At 39.2% G+C, this 21013-nt stretch overlaps 1 protein-coding gene across 5 annotated transcripts in view; it reads right to left on the bottom strand.

Annotated features, from left to right (window-relative positions):
• Inpp4b (inositol polyphosphate-4-phosphatase type II B) overlaps positions 1-21013 on the bottom strand; it is a 461147-nt gene that overhangs the window by 125899 nt on the left and 314235 nt on the right. For all 5 annotated transcript variants that reach the window (XM_090356905.1, XM_090356906.1, XM_090356907.1 and 2 more), the window contains one exon: positions 2738-2849. In XM_090356905.1, the coding sequence (XP_090213031.1) occupies positions 2738-2849 (112 nt within the window). The remainder of the gene's footprint in view (positions 1-2737; positions 2850-21013) is intronic.

Raw genomic sequence — 21013 nt, 5'->3', positions numbered from 1 at the left:
CCCTTTTTTTCCTTTACTCCCCAGTTGGTTTGGAAATGCAATTCTCATACCATTGGCCAAATAGACAATGAATTTTTTCATATATTTTTAATTGTAATGAATAGAAGGGTTACATTATATTCGCCAGGTAGACAGTACATTTCTTTACACACATTGATATCTTTTCTCATGCCTTGGTCCCCATTTCCCTCCCCGCACCCCAACCCCTCATCTTGTTTTCCTCCCTTCCCTATCCAACTTCAAATAATCAAATAGACATATATACAATATATCAGATAACCAGGAGAAATACTGTAACAATATGAGACAACCAAGGGACAGAAAAAGAGGTGAGAGATAACATAGTACATTAGGGACCACAATCACTCATTATATGGCTTCTTTTTCTATATCCTGGAGGTCCTTTCATTTAGCATCATTCTATATGGCCTTATGAATCTATAGATGCCTTTCAGTTGATGAGTGGATTAACAAGTTGTGGTATTTATACACAATGGGATTCTATGCTGCTGTCAGAAAGAACGACATCGCCCCATTTGTCAGGAAATGGAAAGACTTAGAAAAGATCATATCAAGTGAAGTAAGCCAGACTCAAAGGAACTTAGGCTCAATGGTTTCCCTCATTTGTCATAATCAGTAGAAACCTTGGGCTCTACTAGCAGAGATTTACAACAGAGCAAAACCTAGATACATAAGGCCATATAGTATGATGCTAAATGAAAGGACCTCCAGGATATGGAAACAAAAGCCATATAACGAGTGATTGTTGTTCTTGATGTACTAGGTTATCTCTCATCTCTCTTGCTGTCCCTTGGTTGTTCTCCTATTGTTACAGTATCTTACCTTGTTATCTGGTATATTGTGTATATATTTATTTGAAATAGGAAAGGGAAGGCAAAAACAAGATGAGGGAAGTGGTTGGGGGAGGGAAATGGGGACAAAAAACATGAGAAGGGGATCAATGTGTGTGAAGTCCTGCACCTTCTATGTGGTGAATACAACTGTAACCCTTCTATTCATCACAATAAAAACATGGAAAAAGGAAGGTTCTGTGCAAGTGTGATTCACAGTCCTCCCCCTGAGGATTACGACTGCAATTTGAAGCACGCAGACGTAATGCTGATATAGTTCCATACATCCCTTTCCTTTACATTCTTCCTGCAATCATATACATTGGTAAGGACTGTAGAGAGAGTTGAGTCACTTTACACAGGGTTTGCAGGAGGTCGAGAGTCTCCACAGTGTGAGGTGTCTACCACTTCTGTCAACGTATGACTCATACACGGGGAGTGCTGTGGCTGCCACCTTCTATTTTCAGAATAGCTCAGTTAGATCTTTTTCTTTTTTGAGTTCACTTTACTGAGCCAGAAACCTTATGCAGGAATTTGGCAAGGAGTAATCCTAGGTATCAAGTTCTTCAGTTATGAGCAGAGTCTGATTTAATTTTCACAGCGTCCTAAGAGTGAAAGACTGGAGTCAAGGAGAAGGTGAGCGGGGAGGAGGGTTCCAGGATTCGATTTAGAGTCAGGGAAAGCAGCACTACTTTAAAATGGGAAGTGTCCTGCCTATTTCTCCTAGCATAGGCGCCATCACCTGCCTTCAGGACACCTGTGAAAAGAAGGGATTACACTAATTTTAAAAAGGAAAGAAGAAAGAAAGGAAGGAAGGAAGGAAGGAAGGAAGGAAGGAAGGAAGGAAGGAAGGAAGGAAGGAAGAAAAAAAGAAAGAAAGAAATAGAGATAGAGATAGAGAAAGAAAGAGACAGAGAGAACTGTAAGCAGTGGTCTACACTGTGTATCTCTAATGCTTCATTAAACTTGATAGATGCATTCCTGGGAAAAGAGTTCAGGCTGATACTTTAAATCGCATGTTTCTTTCGAGCAAGGGAAGCAGAGAGATGATAAATTCCTGCATGTGTATTTTCATGCATCATGTCTATGTATTGGAGACAGAAGAGACGTTTGACCGCTGGGCACCGGTGCCTCACACCTGCCATCCTAGCTCACACTAAGCTGAAATGTGAGGGTCACAGTTTAAAGGCAGCCCAGTCTGTGAGTCTCTTATCTGCAATGAAGCAAGAAGTAGAGGTATGACTCAAGTGGTAGAGCACCAGTCTTGAGCCCTAGTACTTGGAAAGTGGGAGAAAAACCGCGAAGAATGTTCAGCAAGAGATGTACTCATGACCTTCTGTAGGTACATCACCTTAAAAACAAAATTAAACCAAAAATAAAAGAACAAAAGGAGAAGAAAAAGGTGGGTGAAGTTGTTTTATTTCTGGCTGGCATTATATCTCATCCAGAGCTTTCCCTCTGTTCGATACTATTTTATGCCTCTCTGTATAGTTTCATAGGGCGCCAAGTTCTTCGATCTTCTGTCTGTTCACATGAAAATTGAATCCAAGTAAAAACTTCATCTCTTTTCAAGACAACTTGGGAGTGGAGAGCTGGTGACTTTAGGCAATCACCCTCCCAGAATCCCCTGTGCGCGCCGTGCAGGGTTAATTAAGAGAGAATGCAATGGTGATCAATACTTTCCTTCCGGCTGAGAAGAGGCCGGGCCAGGGAAGAGAGGCTGTTTCTGAACTCTGCATAGCTTTGCATCACCCCAGGCAAACGACACATACATATTGTACGCCAGTTCCACCTGATTCTCATTTACCCAGGTTTCAGAACCACGGAGTGGCAGTGACCGGGGCAGCGGGTGTGTCACCTGTGCAGGGTGCCAGCTGGGATCCTACCTTTTGCCCTTGTACATCTGTGGTGATGTGGTCAGCTTCTCCATCCTCGGTCTCCCCCATCCTCACCACACTGACTTGTATGGTTCCCACCACTTTGCCACCATCGGAAGTTCTGCAACCAGAGGTGAAATGCAGAGGTGTGAATCTCCTCAGTTAAAACTCCGATCACACCCAGACACCACCGCTGCTTATCTGATAATAAATGGCTGTTGAGTGACTGATAGATCTGTAGATAATGCTAGTCAATGGGTTGACTCAGATCTATCTCCAGATAGAACTGTAACCCCTCCGTACATCACCTTGACAATAAAATTAAATTTAAAAAGGAAATCTGATCAGAACACTGTGTGTGTGAGTGTGTGTGTGCTGGTATTCACCTGAACTCAGCCTCTTTCCTATTTCTGTCTCTGTCTCTCTCCCTGCCTATCTGTCTGTCTGTCTCTCTCTCTGTCTTTCTGTCTCTCTCTGTCTCTGTCTGTCTGTCTGCCTCCCGCGCTCGCTCGCTTTCTCTCTCTCTCTCGCTTTCTCTCTCTCGCTTTCTCTCTCTCGCTTTCTCTCTCTCTCTCTCTCTCTCTCTCTCTCTCTCTCTCTCTCTCTCTCTCTCTCTCTCTCTCTCTCTCTCTCTCTCTCTCAGCTTTTTAGCTCATGACTGGTACTCTACCACTTGAGCCACAGCTCTTTGCCTTTTTGGAGGTGAGATGAGATGAGTGATGAGAAGATGAGGTGAGATAAGGCGAGATGATTCTCATTGATTTGGATGCCAGGTCAGGCTTTGGACTCTGATCCTCAGATCTCAGCCTCCTGTGCATGCATTGTCTTTCAATTAAATGAAAATCATGAGTTGATGATATAAGACCGTAAGATCACTGTCAGAACAACCTTATGAAGAAGAAACACCCAGAAGACTATCAGGGGCAGCCACTGAGCAAGCCCGAGTGTTGTTAATACTCTGTGGGTCACCATTCCATTTCCACAACAACATCAATCATGCTAGTCCTCTGTCAACCACCTGGGTCCAAGACTCCGAGGCCATCAAAGAAATAACCAAATAGGCCACCAGCAAAAAAGTGTGATGTTTATAACTTCTCTACTATAATTTTCCTTCTTAAAGAACAGGTAAAGAAAGTTCTCTGCAAGTCAAAATAAGTACATGTAAAGCAGAATACCCCTACAGTTTACTTAGTACAGCTTCTTATTTTTTTAGATTAACACCTGGAAAGACATAACAAAACATAACAAAATGGCAGCCCCAACTCATGCTTTGCAAATCTCTAGCTCCTTCAGTAATACTGAATATTTAGTCATTCCATTCTTTTTAATGCTGTTATTGTTACTTTCATCATCATAAAAACACTGAATATGACACTATTACAGAAAGCTAAACATAAAATTACCAAACTAAGATTTCTAGTTTCTTCCTCTGAGCAAAAAAATCCACAGAATGAACGGTGTCATTATACCATGGAAACGCTGTGAAACATATTAAATTTCCTTCAAGCCTTGTTGGGAAAGAGACAGCATGCCACATGCCAGATCTGGTGTGTGGCTGCAGCTTCTATCTAAGTGGAATAGATGGAATAATAGTGGGTACCATGAGACCTAATTAACTGTGTTCTATTCTGAAATCTGTTCTTATCTTTAACACAAATACCAGTGGTTTTATTTCTTTTAGGCAGTTCCTTCTAAATGCTGCTGCTTTATTGCAAAAGGCATTAGGAAAGAGAGATAGGAAAATTAGTATAAGTAGTTTACCAAAACACTAAACAACGAATGAATGATGTAAAAAGGAAGCACAATTACGTTGCTAGATTATAACATTTCTCCAATGAAAGAAAAATGTACAAACCTTTGAAATATGTTTTAAAAGAAATCTCATATTATTACACTATTTTACCTTGTTATCTGATATATTGTATATATGTTTATTTGGTTATTTGAAATAGGATAGGGAAGGGGGGAAAACAAGATGAGGGACGGGGGTGGGGAGAGGGAAATGGGAACCAAAACATGAGAAATGGTATCAATGTTTGCACCTTCTATCTGGTGATTATAATGTAACCCTTCTATTAATTACAACAAAAAATATATGAAAAAATAAATAAATAAAAGAAATTAGAATAGGAAAATCCCAGTCATACAGCTAATACCCTACTACAACAAAATGATATGCACACATGACTTATTTTTAAGTTGATATTATAATTTCTTACTACTATATGAAGTAAATGCTTTTTAGTGTATTCAAAACCAGTGGAAATTATAATATTCAATTATTTGACATTAACACAAAACAATATAAATAAAGGGATAAAACACAGTATGTTATTCTTTTGAAAACCGGGATGATTTCCAATAGCTTGTTAAACCACTACCTATTCAACAATGACATAGTTCTTGCTCAACATCATAACATATCATAACTCCGCCTAAAGAGTTTCATAAGAAATTCTTAACAGTACTATGATTTTTGTCTAGAAATTTGTGATCTTTCACCTCACAATTGAAGATCACAATTAACATCATCTTTTCCTGCTTAAAAGAAATAGTTGAACATTTTTGCTTCGGTACACTTAAATGTCTAGACATCCAAAGCCTATGTATTGAATTATACATTTTTCACCCAGATAAATCCAAACAATCAAGCTAATGATTTGAAACAGTAGGTAAACTTTGCACAGCGTTTTCCAGGGTTATACAAGAAGCCAGTAGCTGTCCCGATGCTTCTAAATGAGTTCCGGCAGACACAGGAAGCTTTGTTTCCTCCCTTCATAAGCGAATCCTTCTTGCAAGAGCTAAATTATGTGAGATGATGGATGTAAGGTGTTTTGCCTTTCCACAATTATATCCTAACTGTCATATCCAGTCAGCAGCCGCATAAATAGAGTTGCTATTGCCGTTTGCCTATCAGATTCTATTGTGTTCAATTCTTTCTACAGAAATGTTTCTCAGGTAACTATCCAAGATTGCAGAGAGAGCGAATCTTCTAAAAATGCTGAGCAATGTACAGTAGAGTAAACTTCTGAATTACAGTTCGATTCCCTTTTTAACTCAATGATATGTTTTTCCTTTTTTCATACCTACTTTGCATTCTCTACTGACTCCCTGAGTGGAAGCAAAGTGAAGAGCTTGCTGAATCTAGTGATTCTCTAGAAGGCTACTTTTTCTCTAAAATTATCTGAGCTATTTTAAAGTGCATCTTCCCACAGGATTGTGAGAGACAGAAAGGTGAATTTAGGGTATGAAGTATTGAACCCACACTATCCAAAAACATATCTCACCCTATTACCAAATAAAAGTATAAGGGCATGGTGACAGTCCACAAAAAGAAGTTTACTCGCTATTTGACTTCCGTACACCATCTTAAAAATAACCATAAAATTACATTTTCTTAAAAAGTAACAGAAATAATAGTAAGGGCAATCCTGTTTTCTGCTTGTTTGTGACAATTTATCATGCCAAGTTGTGGATATCCACACCGTTCTTCATTTGAGGGTTATAAAGGAAATAATCTCTGTCATGTACCCACAGTTCTTCTCAATTCTGATTTCATAGAGATTATTTTTAAGGAATTATTTGTCGCTGCTTAATGATGCCTTCAGCGTATCACCCATCATACTGGGGAAACTTAGTACTAAGCTTAATCATTATTCACCACTAAGATTCTATTGGATTTTAGCTACTAGAAATTCATCACATATGACAGAAAATCAGTTGAAGAGGGTTTTGAACAAAGAAATCTGGAAACTCAAGTTCTGCTTGTAACTCAGCTAGAGGTTTGCTAATTGAATAGGGACATATCATTTTATTTCTCTAGGTTTCAATTTCTTTTACTCAAACACAAAGAGGGGATTTTCTTCCAGCTCTTCTGTAGTAGCTTTCTAAACCACATTCTCTACTCACTTGTATTATTTCCTCCTATACATTACTGGCATCGTGGGCTGATAGGGAATTGAAGCAAATTGCAGTCACATTCTAGCTTCTCCAGCTCTCTGCCTTCCCATCCACTTTCCCCTTAAACAAACCAAATGCATATTACACAGCTGGGAATAATGAAACAACAAATCTGAGCCTCTCAGCAACAGAAGTGAGAGCCATACTGTTTCTTAGTAATTCACATGGCAACAAGATGAAGATTCAGGAGTAAATATCTCAATCAGTATGAAGAGAAAGCATCATTTCAGTGGGACATCACTGGGTCTTTACCATTGATGAAATCAGAGAAAGTTGTAAGAGAAGGAGAGGATGAATGGTTTGTGGTTCTGCAGTTCTTGCATTACAAGATCAGGTTCCTTATTCCATCAGCAGAGATTTAAATATTTAGCGATAGAAACAAGAGATGAAATGTGTAAAAGGTGGGGGGGGAGGATTTAAGCCATACAAATCTGTACTTTCTTCTCTCTGGGTTGTCAGATACACAAAACTTTAATGATTAGGGCTCTTTAAAATCTGCTCTAAAATAAGTCCCCCAATGATTCAAATGAAATATTCAATCCTACATAGCAAAATAAACAAACACTTTCAGGGGCTTGTGCATGCTGGCAGGCACTTTACCAAGCCATCCTGTAACATAGGAAAAATTAATGTTATTCTTTCTTTAAAGTTCTTTCCCATTTATTCTGCCATTCTTAGAGAAAAATGGAAGAGAGAGGAAAATAATATCCTTTGAAATGTTAAAGAGCAAAAGTTTTGTATATATTTTATATTCTGTATATTTTGGAAATGCAACAGAGATGCAAACAAATGCAGCAAACATCTCCAGGCAAACCATCATTGTAAGCACTGTGGTCTTTGTGAATAGAAAGGACAGGTGTCGGAGTTGGCAGATGTGAGCCATGACTTCATGTAAGCTATCAAGCTTATCACGAAGAAATGAGCATCTCACCTGGACAGGAAAATAAACAGACCAAACATGCAGAGGCACAGGAGTGCATCCTCTGTTCTTTCTGGTATATATGAACAGCTAGCTTTAGCTGGGTTGCAAGTTTGGACATCTGAAAACATCTGTAAGGTGGATGATATTCTTGACTATCAGAAGCCCACAGAGCTTTCTCAAACTAATAATCTAGTAAAAAAAATTTCAGTAGTTCTTAATATCAATTACTTAGTCTCTTAATTTTAATCCTCATCTTTTTTATAAAGTTTAATTTTTTCCCTTTATAAGTTCACTTCTGGAAATTTTGTCATGGGATTCAATCTTCCTTTTAAAGATCTCTCATAATTCTATTTTCCAAGATGGGACCCCGTTTCTGGACTCAGAACTCCAAATTCCTTTTGCTTTAGTCTCATTATTCTATAATCTATACATTTCAGAGCAAATCCTTTTACATCCTTACATCCAAACTCATACCTAGTGATGACATGCAAAAAAAAATACAACCCAAACGATTCCATATCTACCACTGCCTTTGTCTTTACCCTTCACTCAGCTGCTGTGCCCCCGTGACTTTCTGTCTAATGTCTCCTCTGTGTATCTCTCCCACAGAGTGCCACTGGTGTCATTCGTGTCATGTTGCCATGAAGAATCTCCTTTCTGCTCTCTTTCATTCTGCACCTGCCACATTTGCTTCAGAGAGTAGTGTCTAACATCTTTGTTTTTATAATTGATTTACTTTTTAAATCTTTACAAAGGAGTTGCCACTTATAAAGCAGTTTATGAATACAATGTCTCTTGATTAAATGTCACCCCTTTAAGCATTCTTACCCGTTCCTCCCCTTTGCATCCCTTCCCTCACTCTTCTTCATCTTGTAGGATATACATTGAATTCTTGTCTACATTCTCCCTCTTTTCTCTTCATTCATCCACCCTTTTCCCCTGACCCCATCCTACCCCTTTCAAGTACTTGCTTCCTGGTGTTTATTTTGTTGAGCTTTGACTTCAGCTTCCTAAGGAATCCCACAATTTGAGTTCTCTCTTGAATCTACCATATTTCAGTTAATGCATATGTGTATGTCTGCATATCACCCAACCTATTTACTTATAAACTTACAAGCAAACTCTGCCTTCCTCATGTAAGGGAAAACATGCATCCTTTGTATGAGGAAAATCCCATTGTGTATATGTACACCGTATTTTCTGAATCCATTCATCCATTGAGGTCAGAGTCTAGTTTTATTTTGAAGGTGGAGCTAGATAGATACTGCAAGGAGTTGACTGGAGGAAGAAGGGTGAGGAAGAATCAGAGACAGCGGGAATATCGAATGCCACAGCAGTCTCTCCTGAGAGGAGGAGCGTAGGGAGAACAGCAGAAGTGCTGGAAGCTGGCAGGGAGGAGGAGGCTGTGAATGTTTTAGGTTTGAGAAGCTATTTAGGGTCAGTTAGCACCAGGTGGTTGGATGTGAGAGGTTGTTGTTCATGGGACAGGAAACCAGAGTTCATTTCAACAAGTGGGGAGCAGGCAGAGGGGGTGATTGGTTACTATGGGGAAAATCTTCAAATTCCTCTTATTGAAATAGGAACCAGACGAAGTCATTTAAGAAAGAGGAAGAGGAGAGACAGCTTTCTAATTAGACAGATTTCTAATAATATAGATATGACAATAAAGATCCTCATAATGTAGCCTGATCAGACCAGAAATGCTAGGGGCCGGGGAATAGCTTAGTTGGTAGGCACTGCTAAGGCCCTGATATTATGAAAAGCTTGAGACCATAGGGGGAAAAATGATGGGGGAATGAAAAGCAAAGAGGTCTTAGGCTAATTGAGGCGTTTAAAGCATTTCAATTGAGGGGTGAGGAGCAATGAGAAACTCAAGCAGAGAAGTGGCTAGTAGCCAGGAGGCAGGATAAAAAAAAATGGTCTAGGGTGCTGGATACCAAGTAACAGACCACGGAGACAGAGATTGGTGCGCTGCAGAGACCTGACTAGAGTGGAGATCTAAGAATCAGGCACTGGCTTTAGCACCTGGGACACTGCTGGTTGTTCGAAGTGCTTGCTAGGTAAAGTGGCAGGGATGGAAGCCAAAGAGTACACAAGTAGTTCACAAGAGTTTACAAAGCCAGCTGAGGAAGTGCTAGAGATGGCTCTGAAGAGGCTGTGTGGTGAACAGGAGCAGGGAAGGAAGGGTGAGTTAGAAGTTGTGGAGGATTGAATGGTAGCTTTTGTTGATCTATATAAAGATAGATGATAGATAGGTAGATAGATGATTGATTGATAGATAGATAGGTAGATAGATAAAATTGATTATCAAGAGAAGAAAGGAAATCATTGCTAATATTCTCAGGCTGGTGAGAAAAGATAGGATGTAAATGGGAAGAGGGCATAAGCCTGCAGAAGCAGGAGGATGCATGTATGCTGGGAAATACAACGTGGGAAATTGGCAAATTCCTCTTTCAATGAAACAGAAACCAGATAAATAAACAGAAAAAGAGGAAGACAGACATGTTTTAGGAATGAGATAAAGAAAAACACTGGTCTCAGGCAGTGGGAGGGTAAACACACAGGGAAACAGAGCTGAGCTACAGTATAGGATTCGGGCACCCACCCAGATGCCACCTGTAAGCACAGAAGTGAGGCTGTGCCCCCAGCCTGCTCAGTGGAGGGGGAGAGGAACAGCCTGGCTAAATATTGGCCCATTGGGGTTAGTGACTTTGATTACACCTTTTAACAAAGCCATAACTTTGTCCTTTTTGAATTTTGTGTGGTTAATTACATACTTGGCTCATGGAGTGTAGCTACAGGAACGATTAAGTTTAAAACTCACAGGAATTATAACGTATCCTTTCGTAATTTTTTGAGAATTGTAATGAAATGTGTTCCTAATAAAAACTACTCATTTTAACTGATCTGGATATGACCATTTAAAAAAAATTATGAGGCTGGAAGTTGGGCCTAGTGGTAGAGCACTCACTTAGCATGTATAAAGACCCGGGTTCGATTCCTTGGTACCATCTATGTAGAAAAGCTGGAAGTGGTGCTGTGGCTCAAGTGGTAGAGCGCTAGCCTTGAACAAAAAGCCCAAGGACAGTGCTCAGGGCCTGAGTTCAAGCCCCAGGACTGCAAAAAATTATTCTGATATAGACACCTCAGAATTCTTAGTAGTCAGATGTACTAAAATCATAGAATGCTTTAAGCTGTGTATAGCATTCGATATCATCTAACCTCCTGTGGGGAAACTGAGTCCTCAGCAGGATTGTTTTTTCCAAGAATTGTAGGAATCAGACGACTGCATCTTATTTCTAGAAATTCATTTCCAAAGGTCAAAACATAATGTGGTGGAAATTTATTTATGTGTGATGTATGCTTTTATTCAGTCCATAAATGTTTTGTCTTCATTTTTTTATATCTTCACAGAAAATTACAGTGGCTTTTCTTAGCTCTCCACAGCCTACTGGCTTAGAGGAAATCTCCCTTCTTCTGAACCTGCTGACCTTTCTTCTGAGGAAGAGAATGCTTGGGAATGTTTCTTGATTCTCCTTGTTAATTTCTTCCTGCGGTTTCCTCTCACAGGCTGCCTCCTCTCCATGGCAGCATGAGCTTTTTTCTCTTTCTCTCTCCTCTGTGTCTCAGTGATGTTGTCCCCTGGGTGATCAGAGACTTGTTTCTCAAAACATTTTCATCTTCTCATAACCTCCAGTGTCTGAATCCACCATGTGCTTTCAAATGATTTCTGCCCAGAATCCTTTGTCTTCTGATCTGGATCCAGGGAAGCATTCGGCCCTATGAGGAGCAGCTGAGCTTCCATCCACAACGCCTTTCAGAGGTCCCAAATCACTTTATTTCCTTCATATTTCTGGCAAGGACTCCATGCAAATACAAATGGCCTCCCCTCACCCTTTTGGAGCTCATGGACGTACGCTGTGTAAATCCATGTCTCCCTGGACACAGCAGGAACAAGCTATCAGCACACGAGGCCTCGTCCTGTATTCAGAGGCGCTGCATTTATATTTGTCTTAGGTTACTAAACGTTTCCCATTTCACTTTTCTAGTATTTTTGCTTGTGTTGTTGTTGTTGTGTACCCATACAGAGGCTTACACTTGGGGATATGGGGTTTTGATTGTCCCTTTTGGCTGATGGTACTCTACTATTTGAACAATATCTCCATTCTTTTGCTGATAAATCGGAGATGAAAGTATCTCTCAGATTTATGTGCCTAAGCTGACTTTGAATGGCAATCGTCTGAGCTCAGCTTCCTGAGTGGCTTGAATTTACAGACATGAGCCACCAGTGCCTGGCTTCTTGTGGATTCACTTGCATCTCTTGACATGGGCCTGATTCTCAACAACTTTAATAGATTCCATGTTGTAGAAGAGAGGCTGGATTGGCCTACTGGGTATAATCTTAGAAGTATATTCACTGTCCTTGGCCAGAATCTACCTACTTTGGTCTTCACCGGCTAAACCAAAGCCCCAAATGACAGAAAGGTTTGTTCTGAAGGCTGGGGTTTGAGATCTGGGGTTCAGCATTAGTTGAGTTCTGGGCTTATAGGTGGCAGCACTGCCTTCTAGCTATATCCAGCTATATCCTCATGAGAGAGGGAGAGAGAGAGAGAGAGAGAGAGAGAGAGAGAGAGAGAGAGAGAGAGAGAGAGAGAGAGAGAGAGAGGAGAGGGAGAGGGAGAGGGAGAGGGAGAGGGAGAGGGAGAGGGAGAGGGAGAGGGAGAGGGAGAGGGAGAGGGAGAGAGAATTCTTGGGTATGTCTTGTCAGGGCACAAATCCCATCAAAAATATCCTCCTCCTGAACGCACTAAACTTAACCACCTCCCAAAGGCCCATCTCCCACTCTATCACACGTTGGCTGTGGCTCAACATCTACATTTGGAGAGGGTCACAGTCAGTCTTTCAATATGAAACTTTCAATTTTGTCAGAATATAACTTACTGCTTTGAATTACCTTTATTGATATCTGGGATATTTTTACCTTGATATAACTTTGATGACCATCATCCTTCAACTATGGATTTAGTTGTAGTCCTATAAATTCCCTCGGCTATAAATTATCTTCCTTCATCGTTCCTAGGTTTTACATTTTTTTTAGTTTTACTGGAATGCATCAACGATATAACGTTGCACAGTTTTCTGGACAAATCTGAGTTTAATTCTCTCCTTATAGGAAAAATGGGGAAAGTAATATTACCTGATTTCTATAATATATTGAACCAAACAGGGAAAAGAATAAATTATCAATATTTTTCGGGGTATCGAGTGCTTGTTCTAGAATTGAGAACACGTCTTGTGTTCATCTTCAACCACGATAATGAAATTTCCTACACTATCAAATTATTATTTATTTTTATTTTGTTTTTCTTTAAACAATTGTGTTTTTGGTCACTTTCTATTTTCCCTCCTATCAATTTAATAAGTTTAGTAAGTTAATGTACTAGAGGACTAAAGTAGACATTTGTCAATGAAGTTTAAGACCTTAGAGGTGAATTTTTTTCTGTTTATACTCAGACATTTGCATCTCTTGACTAGAATTCAACATATTTTCTTAGGTGTCAGGGAGTGGCATCACTATTTTCTTCATTAGCTCATTATTATAAACTTATCTAAATTTTAAAATGTTCAAAACGGAATTCCCATTTTTTTCTTAAAACCAGCCTCATGGCAGCCTCCCAAAATTTAGCAGCAACTCCACTGTATCTACACCAAACATGCTGGGTTCCATTTTGTTTCTGCTGTTCCTCTCAAATACTGCACCCCTCCCATTTATTTAATCAAGTTTGTAATTTTTCCCCCAGTGAGTCTGGAATGCAATGATGCATCACCGCCTTTAATCTATCTCCCTTGTGCAAGCTACCATCTCTCCTCCCCTGGACAGCAAAGAAGCATTCTTCCTGCATCCATGCACATCCTCCTGGTACCTGTCTAAGTCAACAGAAGTGTAAGTCAGAGCACAGGCCACTTCCCTGCTCACCAGGAACTCCCCTTGAATATTACACCAGGCAAACTGGCGTAGGCCCTTTGCTTTAATTTTACTGCCCATGGCATGCCAACCCCAGCTAACAGCCATACAGTGATTGCTCTCTGGCAGGCTTCTGCTCAAATGCCCCCCCTTCCAGATGAGACTGGCAGTGATCTCCCATTGGAAGAGGGACAAAGTGTGTGACCAAAGACAAGGAGTCATCAAACACTGGAAACGTTGGGTTCTTATGTGAAAGAAGAAAGGAGCTATTCAGCACTCAGTGTTATGAGAGCCTCATAATCTGAGGATAATGCAACTCATGTTTACTGGAGACTACCCAGTAATCACTATTTCACTGCATTGCATCTGTACATGCGTATTATGAAACACAGAAATTACATAATATTACAAATATTATAGCATTTTGATGTACCTTTGCCATTTCTAGTCCATGGAACCTTCATAAACTTGGCAGGAAAAATGCCAACATTTGAAGAGTATTTGCTTCAAGAACTAGTGGAGGTGCAGGGAAAAGGAAGATAGTAGGGAAGAAAAAGGAGGGAGAAAAATGTTAGTTGCTGCTTGCTGTTAATGTACAAGGGGGTCTTTTTATTTAAATCAGGTTTGCGATTCTTAAAATGTAAACTCTTCCTGGTGGCATGTTTCCTTATTACTAAACAGGGTAGGAAAGGAAATATAAGCAAATGAGTTCCCAGTTATCCATGATGGCTGTGATATTCTCTGGGGACTTCACAGACCACCTCTGTTTCTAAAGACATCTTAAGCTTTGATCCTGCAAGGGTTCTCCTTCAGGAACACAGAAGTTATCTAACACGCATGAGCATATTTCCCTGTATAACTCATTAGGATCCTGAAATAAAATAAACATGACTTCCTCCTCCTTCTTGCCTCCTATTCCCGAAAGACAAATCAGAAATGGAGACAATCCTTCAGCAACCACCACCAGGGGATTTAGTTCACAGCTAATTCAAATCTTCATTTCAGAGATGATGAAAGGGTGACCCTCGCTGCTCTGCCTCCAGGTACTGCAGAACACAGACCACGATTCTTAGGAGTGATGTGACTTAGTCTGGAGTTTGCTGACAGGAGTCATCTAGGGCAGGCTGTAGGCCTGTGAGTCACTTTAATGGACTAAGTATAAATACCAATGACTCGGAAATAAGAAAGGAAACTTTTCAGAATGAATATTCATGTTCTATGATAAAATGTCACATTGTCCTCTAATCTTGGCTTCCCTGTATGGGTCTCCGGGATCCTGAGCTCACAATTACTTCTATAATTCTATTCTCTTCTTCCCAGAGAAACTCACTATCCTTCCATCCTAACTCCCTCTCTCTATAAGAGAGAGATTGGGGAAAATGTCTGTAAATGAGTCTGAACGGTGCTAAAAAGAAAGGGAAAATCCTCTGTAGAGAATGGATTTATTTTTACATTTTTACATTCTTATATTTATTTTTACATTCACCTTAGTCCTAAAACTCAGAAGAAAATTTTGCTACATCTTTTTTACTTCTGTGACCAAAACTCTTTGAATTCAAAGAATGTAGAGACTTATCAAAGCAATCCTTGAAAGTATAATAATAAAGTTTCCTGGCTAATATTATAAAAACCAGTCTTCAGTATTTTGACCATTTCCCTACCCCTGCAGCCTTCATATCTCTTATATCATCTCAGGTCTGCTTTTCAAATGAGCTCAGAGGGAAAAATAATATCACTGGAATGGTTTGCTCAAAGAAAGAGGAGAACAGAGATAAAAGGTTTCTTTTTTTGTAAGAATATAAAAAGACTGCTTTCTTTAAATCTGGTTTATGAATCTATAATTTAAACACTTTCAGTTGTATAACTACCATTGCTAGACAGGTTGAAAAGTCTAAGTGAAGTAATTAACTCCAGCTGACGGTCCTGGGACCCTAATTTCCTCCAACGTTGCAATCTCAGAGTCATCCTTACATTAACATTAAAGGCTGCCACATTTGGCCTCACAGCCATCCGTGTGTACAGGTGCCAGCAGCATCTCAGTGCCAAGACATTTAGTGTTACTTGGCAGTTTGCCCAAGAAATGAGCAAGCCCAAGAGCCCTTAGAAAACTTCTTTCCTATTTACTGTGTTAGTCAATGGAAAATCTTCCATTTTATTCTAGATATAAGAGAAGACTAATCCTCACTAAATAGTACTTCTAAAATTAGGACTGAAACTTTTAAACTCACTTTCAGTGAAAGACTGCAACAAAAAAGTATTTGAAAAGATAAAAATAATTCTGGCACAGTGGTTCAAGTGCCTTTTGAGAAGAGGCTAGGTTAAAAAAAAAAGTGTAAAACTCCATCTAAACCAATGAAAAGACAAACTGGGAGGATTGCAATTTAAGCCTGCCCAGATTTTAGACAAGATACACTCTACGAAATAAAAAAAGAAAAAGTAACTAGGGATATGGTTCCAGTGATAAGAGTATTTGCTTAACAAATGCAAGGTCCCAATTGCAACCACAGTGCATGAAACAAATAAAATAAAAATTAATTAATTAAAGGTATATGCTCTGGTCTTTCATGGACAGATAAGATCTGAATAATGTGATCACTTGTGTGTGTGTGTGTGTGACCAATTTTCATTTTAAATTCTGTGTACAACCTAATTTGTGCATCTACATCAGATAAAAGTAATATCTAGGCAAGTGCCAGTGGCTCACATCTGTAATCTTAGCTAGTCAGGAAGCTGAGATCTGAGGATCAAGTTCAGAGTCAACCTGGCCAGGAAAGTCCAAGAGATCTTATCTCCAGCTACCCACTAGAAAATCGCAAGTGGTGCTATGGCTCAAAGTGGTAGAGCACCAGCCTTGAGAAAAAGAGCACAGGGACAGTGTCCAGGCTCTGAGTTCAAGCCCCAGAACCACCTCCTTCCCCTTTCCTTCCCCCCACACAAATAAATAAAGGGTAATATCTAATTTGCTTCTACAAGGAAGTTATATTTGTTTTCTTAAACATGAAATATGACATTTAGAGCAGACCCAACTAACCTTTATTCCATGATTTGGTAAATTTCCATCCCATCTTTCTAAGAAAATGGTAAAACTGCCCAACAATGCAACAAAAATCACCACTGCAAGGCAATGTTTTAAAGAACAATTCTTACTACCTAAGATTTTCTATGACAATCTAAGAGACTTAAGTACACGAATCAAGAGGATACACTGTGTTACTGGTCAATCTCTCGGCTAAGACCAGAGCAGCCATCTCAGAGAAGAGCAAGGGGTTAGTACACCGCTGTTACTATAGTTACATAAAACACAATATCTCCTCCTCCTCCTATTTTTTGTCTTCACTACATTCTTTCCTCATTTATCCCATTAATTGTGATAGGTTTTAGTGCTCTTTATCTTCCTTGAAGAAAACACTATTCCTCTGACATTCTCTTTCTCAGCTGTTTATACCTAACTTACTGTGAGTTACCTCTCTAGCCATAGCTTTGCTGATACGTTACGAGACACACAGGGTGCCATACACAAAAGGAATTGGTAAATTCCACTTCATAAACTGGGGCAGGAATTCCTGGGCTGAAGCATTCTGTTAGGAGGAATATGGGACATTCTCTCTGCTTTCGGTATCTCCGTACCTCTCGTGTGCGGATATGGAGTAGAACTGACAATTTATAACCAGAGAAATGCAAAAAGAGAAAATCATGGGAAGTACAATTACAGTTTGTGATCTTGTGACTACTGATGTCCAACTAGCTAAATGAGACAGGTCAGATCTCCTTATTCCAGGATCTACTTAAAATCAAGACAGGAAGATAGGGGCTGTCCACAGGAAATTGAGGAGCCAATGGGAAGCGACCAAGGAGGAGAGTGCTAAACAATTTCATTGGCATGCCTCAAGATCACCTCTCTCTTACCAGAAGTGGTAGACTACAATTTGTAGACTTAAATAAGGGTCTTCTAGATGGATAACATACATTTCTAGGGCAAGGCTAATGAGGGCTCTGAGTCATCTTATTGTAAAATAAGAGCATTTTATTTTTTTAATATAGGATATCCTCTATTCATACAACCTAAACTAAAAACTGAAGAAAATAGCAGTGCTGCAAAAGAGCATTTGGAAAGATCCCAAGTAAATATGTCCAGAGCAGTAGAAGCACAGTAATAACAATAAAAAGGGATTTTGGCAAATGTGAAGAGATCTAATTCAAATTTTTCAGGTCAAATATAATTACCTACAAAGCTAAACTAGCTCTCCAACTTCTTAAGCAGGTAAGTCTTTGTGTACAGACAGCAACTTCGTACGATTTGCATTTGAAAAGAAGGAAGACTTCAGGCTTTTCTTGCATAAGTGGAGGTGTGTACTCCAAGCAGGCAAGTGCCTCGGTGACTGGCAACTCCACACCAGCTCAGATTCCAACACATCTAGTACCTTTCAAACAATGCAATTTAAGAAAGTGTAATTGGTTTCCACGGTCATAAGAAATAAATCAGGGACAAAAAGAAAAGCAAGTGTATAACTAAAGAGACATTTCTATTATAAACAAAAATCTAGTGAAACAACAGAGGAAATAAATAGATGAAAAGCACTAGATTCTCGGTGGATACTATTTCAGACAGTCTGTGCACAGTGCACCTCTCAGACCTTCTCAAAAAGGAAAGAGGAGAACAGAGGGGAGCCAGTAAGGAGATGTCAGACACAAGTGGCTCACGCCTGTGATCCTAACTACTCAGAAAGCTGAGATCTGAGATCAGGCTCAACGCCTGCCTAGATTCAAAAGTCCGTGAGACCAATTACGTCCAATGAACCAGCAAAAAGTCTGAAGAAGTGTTGCTCAAGTGGTAGAGCAAGTACAGCACTAACCTTGAGTGAACAGTTAAGCAACAGTATGAGACACAATACTAGACGGCCTTGAGTTCAAGCCCTAGAACCAAACAATGCTGCTGATGCTGCTGATGATAATAAAATCATCACAACAACCACTAACATTTATGAAGCACCAGGCACCATGGTAAACATCTCATATTCGTAGCTCCTGTAATCTCACCATAAACCCTGTGAGATGAATCCCACATCTGTCACCATCACAGACACGAACGCTGCGGCTCAGACCTCTCAGAAGGCAGCGGGAATGTGGGAGAACCAGGATCTGGGCTTACGTATGTCTCCAAGCCACATCTAAATTACATACTTGGTCTTTACTGTATGAATCTCCTATTTGTATAATCTCTATGTTAAGTTATTACAAAATGACTTCTATTACAGCCTTTTAATAATTTTCAGCAATGATCACTAGGATGTTTTTTTTCATTTGCTGTTATTCTAGTACTTGTAGAAACCATGAACTTGAGTTTTGAGCTACTGTGTGTGTGTGTGTGTATGCATGTATGTTTAAGGAGGTTAATCAAAACATCAAAAATAACTTGAAACCTCACAATTTTGATCTTACTTTCCCTAGGCACAAATATTTGGTCTACAAGAAAAATAGTCCTACATTAATATATGTATACCACACTTACCCACAAAACATTCTATAAGCCTATTCAGCCTATTCCTGGGCATTTCTTTTTATTTTTTTGTCAGTCCTAGGGCTTGAACAGGGCCTGGGAACTGTCCCCAAGCCTATGCTCAAGGCTAGCACTCTGCCACTTGAGCCACAACACAACTTCCAGCTTTTTCTATGTGTATGGCACCAAGGAATTGAACCCAGGCCTTCATGCATGGTGGGCAAGCACCATCAGGCCACACTCCCAGCCCCTACTCCTAGCTATCTCTAAGGCTAACATCTGAAAACCAAAGTTCAAACCCAGCCCAAGGAAATAAATCTGAATGACCCCTATCTCTGTTAATCAGCAAAATGTCAGAAATGGAGGTGTGGCTTAAGGGGTGGAAACATCCTTTAGTGAAAAAAACTACGCAAAAGTATAAGACATTAAGTTTAAGCCCCAGTACAGTAGTAAAGTCATTCAAAAAAATCTCTATAACAGGGCTGGGAGTTTGGCCTAGTGGTAGAGTGCTTGCCTAGCATGCATGAAGACCTGGGTTCGATTCCTCAGTACCACATATATAGAAAAAAGCCGGAAATGGTGCTGAGGCTCAAGTGGTAGAGCTCTAGCCTTGAGAAAGTCCAAGGACAGTGCTCAGGCCCTGAGCCCAAGCCCAGGACTGGCAAAAAAAAATCTCTATGACATACTTAATATATTGTTGCATATGTACACACATACATAACTGATAGATCAGATAGGGAGAATTTCAAAGTAAGCAGAGTAGATCATTTATTTGCAGATTATAACTCACAATCCTATATGTCCACACTGGATCATTAGAGTCTTACTCTGATGAGCGAGCACTACTGCAAAAATGGTAAGTGTAATAAGTGAAAATGAGACAAATTTTCTTTGCATAAATAAGTATCTGCATATCCAAATTTTAGAATAATCTTGTATCTTTAATATCATATGCTATTATTCATTATCATCATATTTTATGGCATTATTACTATGATGATATTAATGATCACTGGGTAATGGAAGTTACAAAGGTAAAAGTTACAGAATAAATAATAAGGTACGTTATCAGTGACATGAACAGCTAGTATTTTCAAGAGATCATTTGACACTTCTAATTGATATATTAGAAAACTTATTGGGTGTAACATTTCCAAACCATAATGATTTTTATGTTTTCCCAAACAAACCCCAGCACTACAAAATGATTAAGAGCTAAGACCAAAAGGAAGCTAGAGAGAAGGTAGCAGCCTTGTTAGAATCCACAACATTTATCTGCTTGCACATTACAATAATTCTCTATTATAATAATGAAACACTATCAAACCACAATACATAAATATGAAGAGAGAAAGAGGATAAAGCAGAATAAATGCCATCATAAACCATAGAAACTTGTCATGTAACAAGGTAAAGGCAGTGAAAAGAAATCAAATACATTTAATGAAATAGATTGCTTGTTGCAAATGGTTGTGAGAGACATTGTCAAGAATGTTGTGAGAGACATTGTCAAGAATGTCATTTTTTCTGGTCCCCAAATTAGCCCCCCTGCTTCTTCATAGTAAAAGCTTCTTTAGATTTACAAATAATTCCATAAATTATTTTTATCCACTTGAATGCAATAGTCTTTATGTATACTAAATTATAAAATTTATAAAAAATTTAAAGACTAAATTTTCAAAGAATTTTAAAATTCTTTTAATACTCATCACCTTTAATACTCTTCTTAGTATTTGTCAATGATTTTCTAAGCACTGTTATTTTGATAACCTTGATATTAAAATTATTGTGCTCAGACTCAGAATTAGCTACATTTTTACTGTTCATTTTAATGAAATTATTTTAAATGCCAACATTTTAGGTTGAATATCACAGTAGCAAAACAAACTAGAATACTCCCAGATAACTCTCTACTAAAGCTTACAATACTGCTTCTCACAA

Source organism: Megascapheus bottae, chromosome 23 (genome assembly GCF_031878675.1).
Source record: "Megascapheus bottae isolate mThoBot1 chromosome 23, mThoBot2.hap1, whole genome shotgun sequence".
NCBI classification, from domain to species: Eukaryota; Metazoa; Chordata; class Mammalia; order Rodentia; family Geomyidae; genus Megascapheus; species Megascapheus bottae.
Note: the sequence above shows the minus strand (reverse complement) of the source record. Positions and strands in the feature narration are given on the sequence as shown.